The following is a 14,863-nucleotide window of genomic DNA, read 5'->3' on the forward strand; positions in this document are numbered from 1 at the left end:
CTCATAATTCTTTATCTGTGAAATAAGGAGTTTAGATGAGATGATTTTCTGCATGATCTTATGAAGTACAATAAATGGGATAATTAATATAAGCTAAAATATAATTTGAGCTAGCTTTCATATTGTAATGGCAGGCTCTCTTGCTATGATAGAACTTGAGATCCAATTAAAAACAACAGATTTTTCTTGTTATTTTCTTTTCCACACTTGCTTAAAACTGGCTGTTTAATTTTAAAAAAAAAAATCCTTTGGGGGTTTGTAGCTATAGTTTATAACCACTAGGGGTCAGGCTCTTCATGAACAGTTAATGCCCTCTAAAAGCCATCTGTGCACACTATTTTGCCTCTAGAATTGTTGAATTTCATTAAGCTGTTCTCTCCAAACCCAGCTAAACATGCTCTGTGGTATTATTTTTATTTTATTATTGATAATTATTTTAATTGAAATGAATACAGTTTTGAGAATTTTTTTGACATTCTGAAGTCTTACATAATTGCAGTAGGTAATCATTGGTATGTGGAGTGCCCAGTGGGAGCACTGTGGTGTCTTTCTAACCCCCAAAGTGTCGTTTCATACTCCACATTTCAAATATTGAAAGAATACATGTCTCCTATACATCTTCATAGATAAGGGAATAGTTCTATCCCTATTGTTCCCAAACAGATTTTTAAAGTTTTCTTTCAGATTATTTCTAAATGGTATTTTTTTAAAAAGGTACTCTTTCTATAGTAAACTATTAGAATTGGATAATGGTTTTGGGCTAAGGGAGGAGATATTATAAATGGGTCAAATAACAACATATGAATGAGTCACAGGAAACCACGTATCAGGAGAGTCCCCAAATTTTCCCTTCTTTTAATTAGTATAAGGGCTAGAATAACTTAATATGGATGTGATTAATAAATAATATATAATTTGTATTAATTTTGGACCAAGTTTTGAATGATTATCATTTCCATGAAATTAAAAAATTTGTTCATAATTAATAGTGAATTTTTGCCTTTCAAAAAAATTTTAGAAAAGTTGTTTCGCTTCTTTAAAAGAAGTTTACCTAAGTGCTTTACATTTTTTTATTTACTGAAATATCTATTCTGCAGATACTCTTTTAATTTGTATGGGAGTATAGAATTGGGTGTATGATCCAGAATAATGACAATTAAGTCTCAACAATTAGTTAAATTGGTGTTTTACAATAAATGCCTTGTGAAGATGTTCTGTTTTATATAAAGTGATAGTCTTCTTAGATTAAAAGTGACTTTCTTTGAAAGCATTGCTATTCCTCATCCCTTTTTTAACTTTATTTTGGACCTGGAATAGAAAGCTGATAATTTTATGGTACTGTTTCTCTATAGTCACAGATAGGCACGCTACTTCTCACTCAGTGTCTCAGAACCAACCAGCACTATAATCTTTCCTGATTAGGAATCAATTCCAGATGATCCACATTGCCTGTTGAAATGCTGGTCCAGATACTTATCTTCATTTAGGGCACACAGAATAGTAGAGTAATATTGCTGAATTCCTAGAAAACATTGGCACTCCTGAGCAGGCTGTTTGTTACCTGTCCTGAGTTGGTATCCTGAGTATACTCACTTTAATTTTCCCCCAACTCTTATTTTGTTATCCTTTTCAATAAGTACGAGACTAGTTATTTAGTAGATCCCAAATTTAGATTAATACAACTAAATTATTGTGAGTTATCTTTACTTGGGCATCTTCAAATTTGGTAGAACAGAGAGTATTTATAATGCTGTACATATGATACTTTAACCTAAATCATCTTTCTATGCATATTTTAATAGCTTTATTGTAATATAATTCACCTATCATGCAGTTCACCCATTTAAAGTGTACGATTTAATGTTTTTTGGTATATTACCTTATTTTTTTAATGATGGCAATGTATAACCTAAAATTTTCCATTTTAATCATTTTTAAATGTGCGATTCCGTGGCATTAACTACATTCACATTGTTGTACAGCCATTACCTCTATTTCCAAAACTTTTTCACCTCCCCAAACAGAAACACTGTAACCATTAAACAATGACTGTTCATCCCTACTCCCAGCCTCTGGTAACTTCTCATCTCCTTTCTCACTCTTATGAACTACTTATTAACAAATATTTCATATAATTAGAATTATACAATATTTTTCTTTTGTCCCTGTCTTATTTCACATCGCCTAATGTTTTCAGAATTCATCCATGATGTAGCATGTATCAGAGCTTTATTTCTTTTTAATGCTAAAAATATTTCATTATATGTATATGCCACATTGTTTATTCATCTGTTGAAGAACGTGAGTTTTTTTCCCCACCTTTTAGCTATTGTGAATAAAGCTGCACTGAACAATGTTGTGCAAGTATCTGTTTGAGTCCTTGCTTTCACTTCTTTCATGTATACAAGGGTACTTCAGAAAGTTTGTGGAAAAATAGAATTAAAAGACAATACAAATCTTTCTATGAATTTTTTGAAGTACTCTCGTTATACCTAAGAGTGGAATTGCTGCATGGTCTTACGGTAATTCTATGTTTAGCTTTTTGAGGAACCTCCAAACTTTTCTGCCGTGGCAGCACCATTTTACATTCCCACGAGCAGTTTCTCTCCATCCTTGCCAACACTTGTTATTTTTCATTTTTCTCATTATAGCCATCCTAGTAGATGTGAAGTATTATGTTCACGTCAAAACATTTAACCTCTGAGGTAACTGAAGACTAAGCATTTTACTTTGTAATACAGCTAGAGCTGTATTGCACTTATTCCACTTATTCAGTAACTTTTTTTTTTTTCTTTTAATAAGGACTGTTTGGGGCTATTTAATGCCAAACAGACAAACAAATAATTATTCAGTGGCTTATACCGCAAATTACTATACTGTATTGTTTAGGGGGTATAACAATGGGTAAAAATTAGCTCTTGCCCTCAGCAAATTAAAAACATGTGGGGTATATAATAAGACATGTGGATTAAACCCCCCAAAAGAAGGAACACAATATACATGCCCTAAAAAATGTACAAAGTATTACAGGTGCTCACAACAGGGAGGGCCATAGCTAGCTCAGGCATTCAACAGGGTGAAACTAGAGTGGTAATTCAAGGAGTTACAGAAGGGATATCTGACCTAGATCTATGGGTTCAGATCTATGGGAGGGTTCATAGAGGTTTACTAGGAAATGTTTAATTGAAAAAATTAGGCTCAGAGATCCATAAGTTTTTTTAAAAACTCAAAATAAGAATGAAAAAAATATATTTAACTCATTTGTTTTTATTTTCCCAACTTCTATATAAGTTAAAATAATTTGGTGTGACAGGGATCTTATATTAATAAAAATCATAATTTCTTGAAATGGTATTCTATAGGCTTTAATGAAAACATATGTTTGGATTATTTTAAATAAAGTGCCATGGTTCTTTACTTTCCATAGTATGTAATTCTTTTCTGTCATGCCACCGTAGTGTCTACTATCTCTGAAGATGCACTAATGAAGCAGGGTTCCCTTCTTCTGGAGCTGCATCTATATTTTGGCTGTGACACTTCTGCAAATACTTAAAAATTAATTTATATTTATTAGTGTAACCCATTTTTATACTTGTGATTTGATACTTAGGAAAACTCTGAGAAACAGGGCAACAAATATTCTTGTCTTATGGGAAGTAAATTTGAGGTTTTGAGTAATAGCCAGCCAGCTAGAACACAGTGGAATTAGTAGATACCAAATCTAGTGCCCTTTTATGATATTCCTATAACTAAATATTATGGTTAATGCAATTCTCATAAGTAGAAGAGATAGCAAATAATTAAGTTGTTTAATTTTTTTAAAAGTATGGTACTTTATGTTAAAACTTTGTACCTGATTTTATAAGGAATATGAATTATCATTAGATATCAATCTGAAACATAGGAGGGAAATAAGCTTTTTGTGATTTTGATCCTCATGATTAGCCTATCTTCTTTCATGGGGCCCTGCAATGAAGAATTCGCCCTTGAACGTGGATATAATGGATTTAATACAGTATTTGAGCACTGCGCACTGAATACATAGATGGTCTTTTCCCTCTAGGTGGCTCTCTGGGTCTATACAGATAACAGACTGTTAAGCAATGTGCGCTTTTCCTACGTTTATTTTGCCTCTCTGCTCTGTGAGACTATTAATTACATTTGAAGTAAACTGTAAAGCCCATGATATCAGCTACTCAATTTAATAGAAGCTTGAAAAAGTAATAATAACAAAGCAAAGTAGAACTAACATTTATTTATTAGATGCTCACAAACTTGGGAGAAGAGACAAACAAGTGAACTTCTTAATTGCATTGCACTGTGATTGGTAAAAAGTAAAGAAGGCTTATTAGATTTCTGTAATACGCTTCATTTTTCTAGGATCCAATCATTTGCATTTAACTATGAGATAAATTTTTTAAGCATAAGAGTAGTAACTTATTCTTATCATTATTTTCTATAGAAAACTTGGTTTGAAAAGGGAATGAAAATAATTACTTGTATACTTGTGATAGTAAGGTACTAGGGGAAAAGAATTTTGAGGTTTACCAACATATGTACTTGGCAGTGCTCTTTTTCATCCTGACCATTTTACACTTTACATTTTACATACGCATAGTAGCATGGCTTTTGCTTTCACTACTATATGAGAAGCACTCTGGACTGTCTGGGTCTGTTTATCTTCAACTTTGATAGCTTTTCATTCCTTAACATGCTTTCTTACTTTGGCATCAGTGAGAAGTCCCTGGTTATTCCCATTCCTCTCCTAATCATTCCTTCTTGTTATTGATGCCTCTTAAATATTAGTGTCTTAACAGGTTTCTGTATTTGAGTTTCTCCTCTTTCTATTCTTATGTGTTCTCCAAAGACAATTTCATATATGCCTAGATTTCAACTACCATTTATATGTTGCCATAGTTCCTTTGGGCTGCTGTAACAAAAATACCATGGATTGGGTGACTTCAACAAATGTTTATTTCTCCAAAAGGTTGGAAAGGCCAAGATCAAGGCACTGGCAGACTTGGTGTCTTGTGGGGGCCCACTTCCTGGTTCATAGACAGCTGTCTTCTGTGTCCTCGCCTGGTACAAGGGGCAAGAGAGTTTTCTGGGGTCTCTTTTATAAGGGTATTAATCCCATTCATGAGGTCTTCACTCTTAAGACCTATTCATCTCCCAGAGACCCCACCTCCTAATACCTTCACATTGTGGGTTAGGATTTTAACATCAGAATTGTGGGGGGCAGGGCACAAACATTCAGTTCATAACATATGCTAATGGTTTTCAAGTCCATGTCTTTAGCTCATTACTCTCCTGAGTTCCAAACAAAATCTTTACCTGCCTACTGTGGCAGGCCTAAAGTATGTATCAGTAAATATTTGTGGGATGAATGTTTAGAAAGTATCTCCCTTCCCTCCTAACCAACCTATCCCCCTATTCTCTATCTTCTTAAAACTACTTCCCAGTATCTAAGCTTGACTTGGGAGTCTTTGACCCCATTCTAATTTTTCTCACTCCACTTACCAGTTCTTATCCAGGTTTGGAAAAAGGACTGACTTGGATGCACTGGCCCTTCCCCCAAACCTGATTTGATTGCATTTCAGCCAGCCTTCTAAGTTAGATACAATCACAGTACAGTGTAATTACCAGTTCATTTATGTGTCTCCCTCTTCCCCCAATTTTGTGGGCATGTAATACATTAATATTCTAATTTGCTTTATTCAAATTTGTTCAGATTTGTATTAAATTAAATTTGTATTAAATTGAGTGGCTGATGTTATGTATTGATGGGCTTCATAGTTTAATTATGTAGCCTAAAACATATGCAGATAGAAAAATTTTGAATCCTGCTCGTGAAAATAAACCCCAATGTTTGAGTGATGAATCAGTATGCAGAGACGATTCCCAGAAGCGTTTCTTCATAAATTCTTTAAGACTTGACCTTACACAAAAAGTTAAATGGTATACAGAGTAGATAGCAGCAGAGTTTAAGGGCATAAATAGTGCTTGGTATATTAAATGATAAAATGATATTTGATTATAATAGGGTCAGTGGTGTGTATGTAGCCAACACAGAAATAGATAAGGTATTATTGTCTTTGGATCATCTAGGGTTGTAAATTAATGTATTAAAATCAGATTGTGTCTTGTTATGTTTAAACCATTCAATTGTAATGCTGTAATAATTAAGTAGGCACAGAGGAAATCATAACTTTTTGCAGTAGCTTAAGAAGTTGTTCTTTAAATTATTTTGGTTTGAATTGCCATAATTTTCTCTCCTGCTTGCGGAAAAAAAAGGAAAAATCTGTATTAAGAAAGTATTTAAATACCATATTGTATGCCAGTATGGTGGCTAATGTTCTTGATCTTAGGAATCATGACTAGAAGCTCGTCCTTTTATGACTGAGTAATGCTGAGATTAATTTAAGAGCTGCTGGAAGTGAACATGTAGATTTCTACTTACCTTCTCCTACTTTTTGTGCCTCCATAGGTACATGGACTATATCGCACAACAGGTGCTAGTTTTGAGAAGGCCCAACAAGAGTTTGCAACTGGTGTGATGTCCAACAAAACTGTCCAGACTGCAGCTGCAAATGCAGCTTCAACTGCAGCAACTAGTGCAGCTCAGAATGCTTTCAAGGGTAACCAGATTTAGAAAATCTTCAAACAATACACTGTTACCTTTTGAATATACTTTTTCCTCTAATTACTGTATTCTACAAATATTTTTACGTTCAAAACATACAGTACACACAGCATGGGTATTTCCTGTTCACTTGTGCATGAGCTAAAACCAGAAAAACTTCCTTATTACTTTATTTAATAGTTTCTTATTATTTCAGTGCCCCTAGCAGAAAAAAATATTACATGTTAAATAAATATTCTCCATATTTTTTGGGGGATGATGTTCAGTGAATTATTTCAGTGGTGACACACTGAAATTAATATGGTACTTATGATTAAAAATGCACTTAATGCTAATTGCAATAGTTCTTGCAAGAATCTTTAGAAATAAGAATTACACATTGGAACAGTAAAGCTATGTTTCATTTCTTTTTCCCCATTTATATTGAAAGAAATAGGCCAGCAGAGACTTACAGATTTGTAAATTGGCTTGCTTTTTAGGAGTTTCAGTCACCAGTGAAAAGCCTGTGTGCATTTTGTAGTAAATAATGTAAATTTATCCTCTTTTTATTTTCTTTTTTTAGAGTAGTTAATATTTTGATAACAATTTCTGATCTTGCATGGGAACCATGTTTCTTAAAAGAATTAGTATTTTGGGTTCTGTACTGCTTATGGTTGTAGGATTCAGGAGTTGCTTATGGAATCATAGAAATGATTTTCTGTAATTTAATTAAATTTTTAATTTAAGTAAAAATTTATTGGGTTTCAGTATAGAAATTTAATATAATATGTAGTGCATTATCCAAAAGATAACTTAATATAATATGCAGTACATTATCCAAAATAGAAGTTAATTGATGCAATAGAATGTAGTGATAATTTCTTTTATTTTTTTTAATTTTCAGTATTCACATAGTAAAATTTTACTGTATGTATGAATGTTGGTATATTCTCCAGTTGAACTGAGATTGTATTTGGCAGCTCTTTTTGGGGGAGTGTGTATAATTTTTAATAGCGCTGTTAAGATAGCCTAACCCTTGTCTAAAAAGAACATACAGTATTTAAAGGATTTTTCTTTTAGCCTCTCATTTCTACTGGCATTAAAAATAGAAAGACCCTGGCATTTTTCATATACTTGATCCCTGATATACTTAAGTCTTTCACTTTTTGAGACAAACTGAATACATTTAAAATTTTCAGCAATAGAAAATATAAAACATTTAACTTGCACCAAGCAAGAAAATACAAGTACAGTTAAATGAATTAATTATGATGGTAATCACATTAAAATTGTTACTATGCAGCACAGAACTTCATTCTTATAGTGTATTTGGGTTCAAACTTTCAATTGTTTTTAATACTGATTAAATGACTCAAAGAGTTTATGCATGCTACTTTGTTTTGAAAGGCTTTAGCTAATTTAAGATAACAGAGTGGTAGGTAGTGATTTATTCAACTTGATTTTAAGTAAGGTTAGTCTGCTGGATTATATTATTTGAGACTGCAAATATTTAAAAAAAAAATCAGATGGACATAAATGCATGAATCATTTTCATTCTCCCCAAATCTGGAGTTAAAGTAAATTTCATGCTGGGGATGGAATACCGAGTTCCCACTATTTATGAAGAAGCTCTCTGTGTTATCAGGTAATGCAAATCCATCCGAATGGTGTTTACATTTGATTTATTTGGGACTTTATTGAAGTAATATACTTGGAAGATATTTCTTTTATTCTGAAGAAAATAGGATTCAGAGTATGAATTTAAAGCTGTTTTTATAAATATTTCTGATCATTGATAATCTCTACCTACAATCTCAACCAACTAAGCCTAATGTTTTTTTTTCAGAGCCTATATTCTTATTGAAAATCTGTTTCATCAGTGTGCTTTATTGAGTGTGGATTTTACAAACATTCAAAACATTAACCATAAAAATACAAGAGCAGTTATATCCACCATTAACTTATATCCCACGTCCATTTTTGTTTTACTTTAAACTACAGATAAGAGAGATATATCAGAGACTTTTGAAAAATACTGACATGCTTTCCTTCAGAATTGGAATGTTTCTCTCTATTATGTAGAAATTCCCAAAGGTTGCATTATTAAATAGCAAAGAATAATTACAAGGCACAATACCTGTGTGTGGATAGGGAAAATGGCATTTTAAAATCCAGTTATTTGAGTTAATATAAGCTTGGGAGGGAAAATTATGTTTTTTAAAAACGTAAATGGCATTAAAATGATGGCAATGCTTGAAGTTTGATCAGGTATGAAAGGAGCTTTGAATTCTTATACTGACTATTCTCTTAACAATAATATAAGTAGTTACATTTTCATTCAGCAAAAGGTTGGCATTTGTCAGTATTTTATATTTAATACTTAATTTACCTGTTATCACAGTCATGAAATGGTCTTCACATATTAGGTAGGCATCCATGTCATTTTTTAGTTTGCAATATTGAAATGTGGCTCTTTATTTAACACTAAAGTTTGAACACCAGAAAATCATTGCTCAGTGATTTGTAATTTGGGACTTGGATTATTTATCTGCGGATGTTTGTATATTTTGTCAGTGAGTAATATTGTGCTGCCATCACGATGACTCTCATGGTTCTGTATAAATGCCCTCCATCTGTCCCTCTAACGTTGCATGTTTTCAGTGGGTTGGAAGTTTTGTATATTTATTGTATTAACGCAGAGTGTCAGAAAATAAAATGCTGTTTACTGGATGTTTGTTTGTATAATTTTAAACACTATGTAAGCAATTCATAGGCAGAAATTATGAGGGTGTAAGGTATATAGAAATTTCACATTTGATTTTTGAAGAATAATCTGTGTAATTCTATCATGTGTGAAACAAAAGAAATAATATAAAAGAGAAACACTCAGTAACATAAAATAATTTTTTTGGTTACATTATACCTTTATAGGAAGTAGAACACGAACTTCATCCATATTAAATATATTTTGACCACTTTCTGGTCAAAATACACAGACTAGAAGTTAGATTTAGAATGGAAAACCTATTTCGTGTCAGATTTATCCTTATAGTTTAAGATGGGTGCCTTTGTACTAGTATTGTGTTAGTTTACTTGAACTTATGTTCTGTTTCCTAACCTGGCTACCTATTGCTGTTTTATGTACTGATGAAGGTACCTATTTGTGTATTGTTGGATTTTTTCACTTGGTTAGCTAAAGAAGATGTAAAAATGTCATCTAAAATAATGTTCGTGGTGAATCTTGTTTTGAGAAATACATGTGAAACTAAAATAGAAACAGTATTTTTTATTTTCTGGGTGTTACCTAAAAAAAGTGAGTTTGGATTTTCACACCTAATTTACTAGGAAAATGTCTTATTCTGTAATTTCTGTTAAGGTAAGGAATGGTTTACATTTTAAAGGGATTTATGTTAGGTTTATTAGTTGTTTCTGTAAATCATTTGTAATAGCATAAGGCTTACTCATTGCTGTACCTTTTTCTGAAAACACTGACATTAACATCAGATTCTGTATCTTTATTGGTGAAATCTGTGTTTAGCATGACTGTTTATTTGCAGAACTTGTTACATTTTGGATATTTTTTTCCTGCTGTATATAACTTAGAATTACCATAGCTGTCATGCACCATATCTCCTAACATTTTTTTTCCTTAAGGAAGATGTTCAGAGGAATTTATTTATTCCATGATTTAACCCTTTAGACATGAAATAAGAGTGATTAATTTAAAGATGATTGAGGATGATTAAAAATAGGGAACACTTTAGTTTGATAGATTTTCAAGTACCATGGTATAAATTTAGAGTAGAATAATGTTTTAAAACATTAGTGTTGTTTTAAGTACTTTTTTATTAAACTAAAAAGTTGTATCTCAATGGTTAAGTATTACAGAAAATAAAGTATTTCCACATTTTATAAAACAGCATACTTACTGTTTTGATGGGTATTTTTAATCCTTATTTTAGGGCTTTATCACAGTATGTAGAGAGCTAGAAAGAAATCTATAGAAATGTTGTATAAGGCAGGCATTGGCACTAATCTCTCTTCTGTAGGCAGATATCTCTAATTTTAAGATTTTATGAAAATAAGGAAAGACTATTATCTGTTTTTCTCACCCTTCCTGTGGGTTTTGTAGTTTTTTTTTTTTTTTTATGTGACCGGCAAGGTGATCGCAACCCTTGGCATGGTGTCGCCCGCACCATGCTCAGCCAGTGAGCACACCGGCTATCCCTATATAGGATCCGAACCCACAGCCTCGGCACTTAGCACCGCTGCGCTCCAAGTGCAGGGTTGGCCCCTGTGGGTTTTATATTTACAATTTTACTTTGTGGTTTGGTAAGTCAAAGCTTTCAACCTGTCGAATTTTCTCTAGCACTGTTCATGTTTTCAAATGGCAAGTGAATGTGGAAGCTACCATGTAGCGGTGCAGTGAGTGTTAAATTTTGTTTATCCAAATGCCGATATGTTTTTCAGCTGTTGTCTTTCGGGGCTTGACTGGCCGGTGGTGTAGCTAAAACTTTCCTAATACTAAAACCCATTTTTTGTTTTTTCTAATAGGGACAGAAAATAATCTCTTTCTACCCACTAATTTTTCATTTACTTGGATAAGATTACTCTGAATATTATCTTCTCTACATTAAAATAGTTCTAATTTGTAGAATCATACCATGGAAGTTTTATTTTTGAACTCTAGTTATTTTCAACACTTATTAGATGTAATCATAGAATTCCTCCACAATTCTTTTAATATTCTGTGGGTCAGTGATTTTCAAGATAAATCATGGTTGTAGTAGTTGTTATTGTTGGCAATTTGTAGTATTATTATCTGGGGCTGGGTGAAATATACAAAAAATCACTGTCTTTTATCTAGTGATGACAGGTGGTTCTTAGAATATTCTAATCTCCTACACAAAACCTGAGCACACTGGGCATATATATCCCTCAAACTTTTTTTTAGAATGAAGGCAATACATACCTGTTGTGTAACAATTGAAAAACATTACCCTCCTTATCTCCCTGAGCTAGTGCATTGATTTCTTATCACTTTCAAGTGGACAATCTTAACTGACAGTGGTTTGTAATCTTTTTTCAGTTATGGTATGAATATTTATTGACTTTATTTTCATATTTCTGAATATATTTCTATAACATTTAGTAGCTATATTGATGCCATTATATGTATGTATCAGAAAGTATGGTTATTCATTTAGATTCTGATTTTCAGGTTCTATTTTTTTTTTTATTATAACTAATTTATCAAGGAATATATTGTTGCTAAATTTGGGGGCCCAGGCTTTAATTGCTAGGTTAAAGGGTATGCATATTTTTTAAAAGGCCTTTGGTGTGCATTGCCAAATTGTTCTCCAGAAAGATTATATCAATTTATGCCTCCGTTAGCACTGTACTAGAGGGCCTGTTTCTCCACACCCGGGCTAACACTGGATATTCCTTTTCTATAAAGTCTTTTATACCAGTAGATTTTATCAAATAATCAGGAGGTCTGTTTTCCAAGCATTCTCATTCCCCATAGCTTGTGGGCTTGCCCATGACTACCTGTTTATTTTTTATTTTTATTTTTTTGGTGTTGCTAAATGGCAGTAACTTTGTATTCTTCATCCACAGAGAAATCTTCGACTTCTCAAAAGCTCTAAGGTAAAGATGTTTAGCTGAATGCTCTATTATAACAGGATGGAAAAAGAAATGGTGGCCTTAGGTAACCAATCTGAGTCTCTCAGTCTCTGTAAGGTAAAATTAGATTGGTTTTGATAACAGGTTATATTACCCTTCACAAAATGTAATTTTTAAAAGCAATTCTAAATGATATTAGTCTGGGCAGACAGAATTCCCTTAGTTTTCTTCTAATAATAGCTTAATCCTTATACCAGATTTATGATGTGATTTATATTGTTGGCCCCATTATACAGAGGACTATGCAAAATGTCCCTCTGTGAGTGGTGGTGGTGAAGGCCTGGGGAGGGGTAGCCACAGCTACCAGGTCCCCTGACTCCTGCCAAGTGTGGGGCTGTTTCTGCCACATGATGCCACCTCTTTGCAGTTCTCTATGTTCTCTTCCATCCTTCCATATTTTCAGTAATTTATGTCCACCCTGTAGGGACAGTGGACACTAGGAAAAAAATCAATAACCAAGAAAACAATTACTACATATGTATTTTTGAAGTCTCTAGACCAAAGGCTGTCTCTATAACCTATAGGTGAGTACCTGCTGTTCAACAGTGTTAATTTACTAAATCATCTTTGGCATTTGTGTGTTTGGAGAAACTTTAGTTGAGGACAAATCCTTATTTAATTATTAAATTAAACATGCTTCTTATGTGATTGTAACAGTTGCTTAACCTGGATGAGAGATCATTTATACTAAGAAAATAACAACTATCAAACCCCCCTATCATTTGTTTCACCACTGTCACATACCTGACGAATTTTTTGTTTATGGGATTGAGCTAAATCATGATTGATGAATTGAGACACATATGGTGTCATCTTCAGAAGTATGAAAAATTACTAGGTTTTTCTTTGTAAGGGAGGGAAGAGCAGTGTTTTGATCAGTTGTGATCTTATGGTGTGGCATTTTTGGAATTATACTTGAAGTTATTCTAAGTGTTCACCACGAAGAGATATTGGTGTTCCGCAGGCATTTGTACTGGTCACCTTCTCCACCTGCACGTTGTAGGCAGAAGGAAACGTAACAGCTGGTTTGAGCATTGACTTTGGTGTCAGACCTCTATTTGAGCTTTGGTTTTGCCTCTAGTTAGCTTTCTAATTTAGGGCAAATTATTTAGTCTGTTAACTTTATGTAAGTGACAGTTAACTTATCTATAAAATAAGGATAATAATAGATTCTACCCCATATGGTTTTGATGAATAAATGAATTATATGAAGTGCTTAGCATAATATCTGCACATGGAAAGTACTTGATAACTAAGAACACTTACCTTCTCTCCATGTGTAATGATGACTCCCAAATCTCTCTCCAACCTGGTCATCTCTGCACGATATATCCCCAGCTGCACACAGGACTTCTCATTGGCAGCCTAAGCTGGACCTCCCCACCTTCACTGTCCCTTCTCCTTCTTGCTTCTTCATCTTGGTGACTTTCTAACTACCTGGCGGTCATCCTAGACTCTATCCTCTCCTTCCTCCCACTGCTCTATCAGTCACCAGGCTGTCCATCCTTTCTCCCTAACAGCTCTTTGACTTATCCCATTGATTGTCTTCACTGTTACTGCCTTAATTCAGGCTTTCTTTTCTCATGAATAAAATTATAGTGGTTCCCCCCATAGGCACTTTGTGGACTGCTTACCAGTAAGTGTTAGATTTTTCAGGATATTTGGCTATAAAAAGCCGAAGAGCTGCTAATAGTTACATGTTATTTGATTGACTTTTCTTTCCCATGAGGTTTTGGTTTTATTGCTTCCTCTTATTTGTGCTTTTATCTGTATCCTGTGTACCTAAGCAAAATTAGCAGTTCACTTCTCCAAAACTTATCTTGAGAACTCTTCAGGGTAAGGAGAGGAAGCTGCAAGGAAGAAGATAGTAGGAGGGCACCAATGGGGCGGCCTGCCAAATGATTAAGCTGCTGGTAAAGGCCTCTGAAATAAAGACAATTACTGGTTCTTGCTGCTTTGAAGAGCAGTCTAAAGTTTGCTTTGATGTGTCTATCCTTTAGTGTTTGAGAGTCGGAAAAGGTATTGAATTATTTAAAATACTGAAATAATTTCTACATAAAAGAAATGTCCATGTTCTTAAGTGGTTCTTTTGTTAAGTAAAGACTTTAAGGGGATCTAGGGTAACAGGAAGATCAATCATGGAAAGTCAAGTGAATTTAAGCCAGGGTCCTCTCTCTTGTGGATTTTAGGTGTGTGTGTGTGTGTGTGTGTGTGTGTGTGTGTGTGTGTGTGTGTGTGTGTGTGTGTGTGTGTGTGTGTGTGTGTGTGTGTGTGTGTGTGTGTGTGTGTGTGTGTGTGTGTGTGTGTGTGTGTGTGTGTGTGTGTGTGTGTGTGTGTGTGTGTGTGTGTGTGTGTGTGTGATAATTTTGTCAGCTTTTAATTTTTATTTCTATAAGAAACAAACATGGCGGGTGTCAGATATGTTTAGAAACCAAACATAAATACAGTTTGAATTGTCACAGGCCCTAGATTGAGGAAATAGCTATTTTTGTTTATTCTGTCAGATAATAAGTGCTTCATGGGATATAGAGAGTTGAATGAGTTTATGAAAAGGGT

The 14,863-nt window shown here is 33.6% G+C and overlaps 1 protein-coding gene across 2 annotated transcripts in view; it reads left to right on the forward strand.

Moving 5' to 3' along the window:
• Positions 1 to 7,481, forward strand: part of SCAMP1 (secretory carrier membrane protein 1) — a 91,918-nt gene extending 84,437 nt beyond the window's left edge. For both annotated transcript variants that reach the window (XM_063085830.1, XM_063085831.1), the window contains one exon: positions 6,488 to 7,481. In XM_063085830.1, coding sequence (XP_062941900.1) covers positions 6,488 to 6,652 — 165 coding nt within the window. In that variant the 3' untranslated portion in view covers positions 6,653 to 7,481. The remainder of the gene's footprint in view (positions 1 to 6,487) is intronic.
• The last annotated feature ends 7,382 nt before the right edge of the window (positions 7,482 to 14,863 follow it).

Source organism: Cynocephalus volans, chromosome 2 (genome assembly GCF_027409185.1).
Source record: "Cynocephalus volans isolate mCynVol1 chromosome 2, mCynVol1.pri, whole genome shotgun sequence".
Classification (NCBI taxonomy): Eukaryota; Metazoa; Chordata; class Mammalia; order Dermoptera; family Cynocephalidae; genus Cynocephalus; species Cynocephalus volans.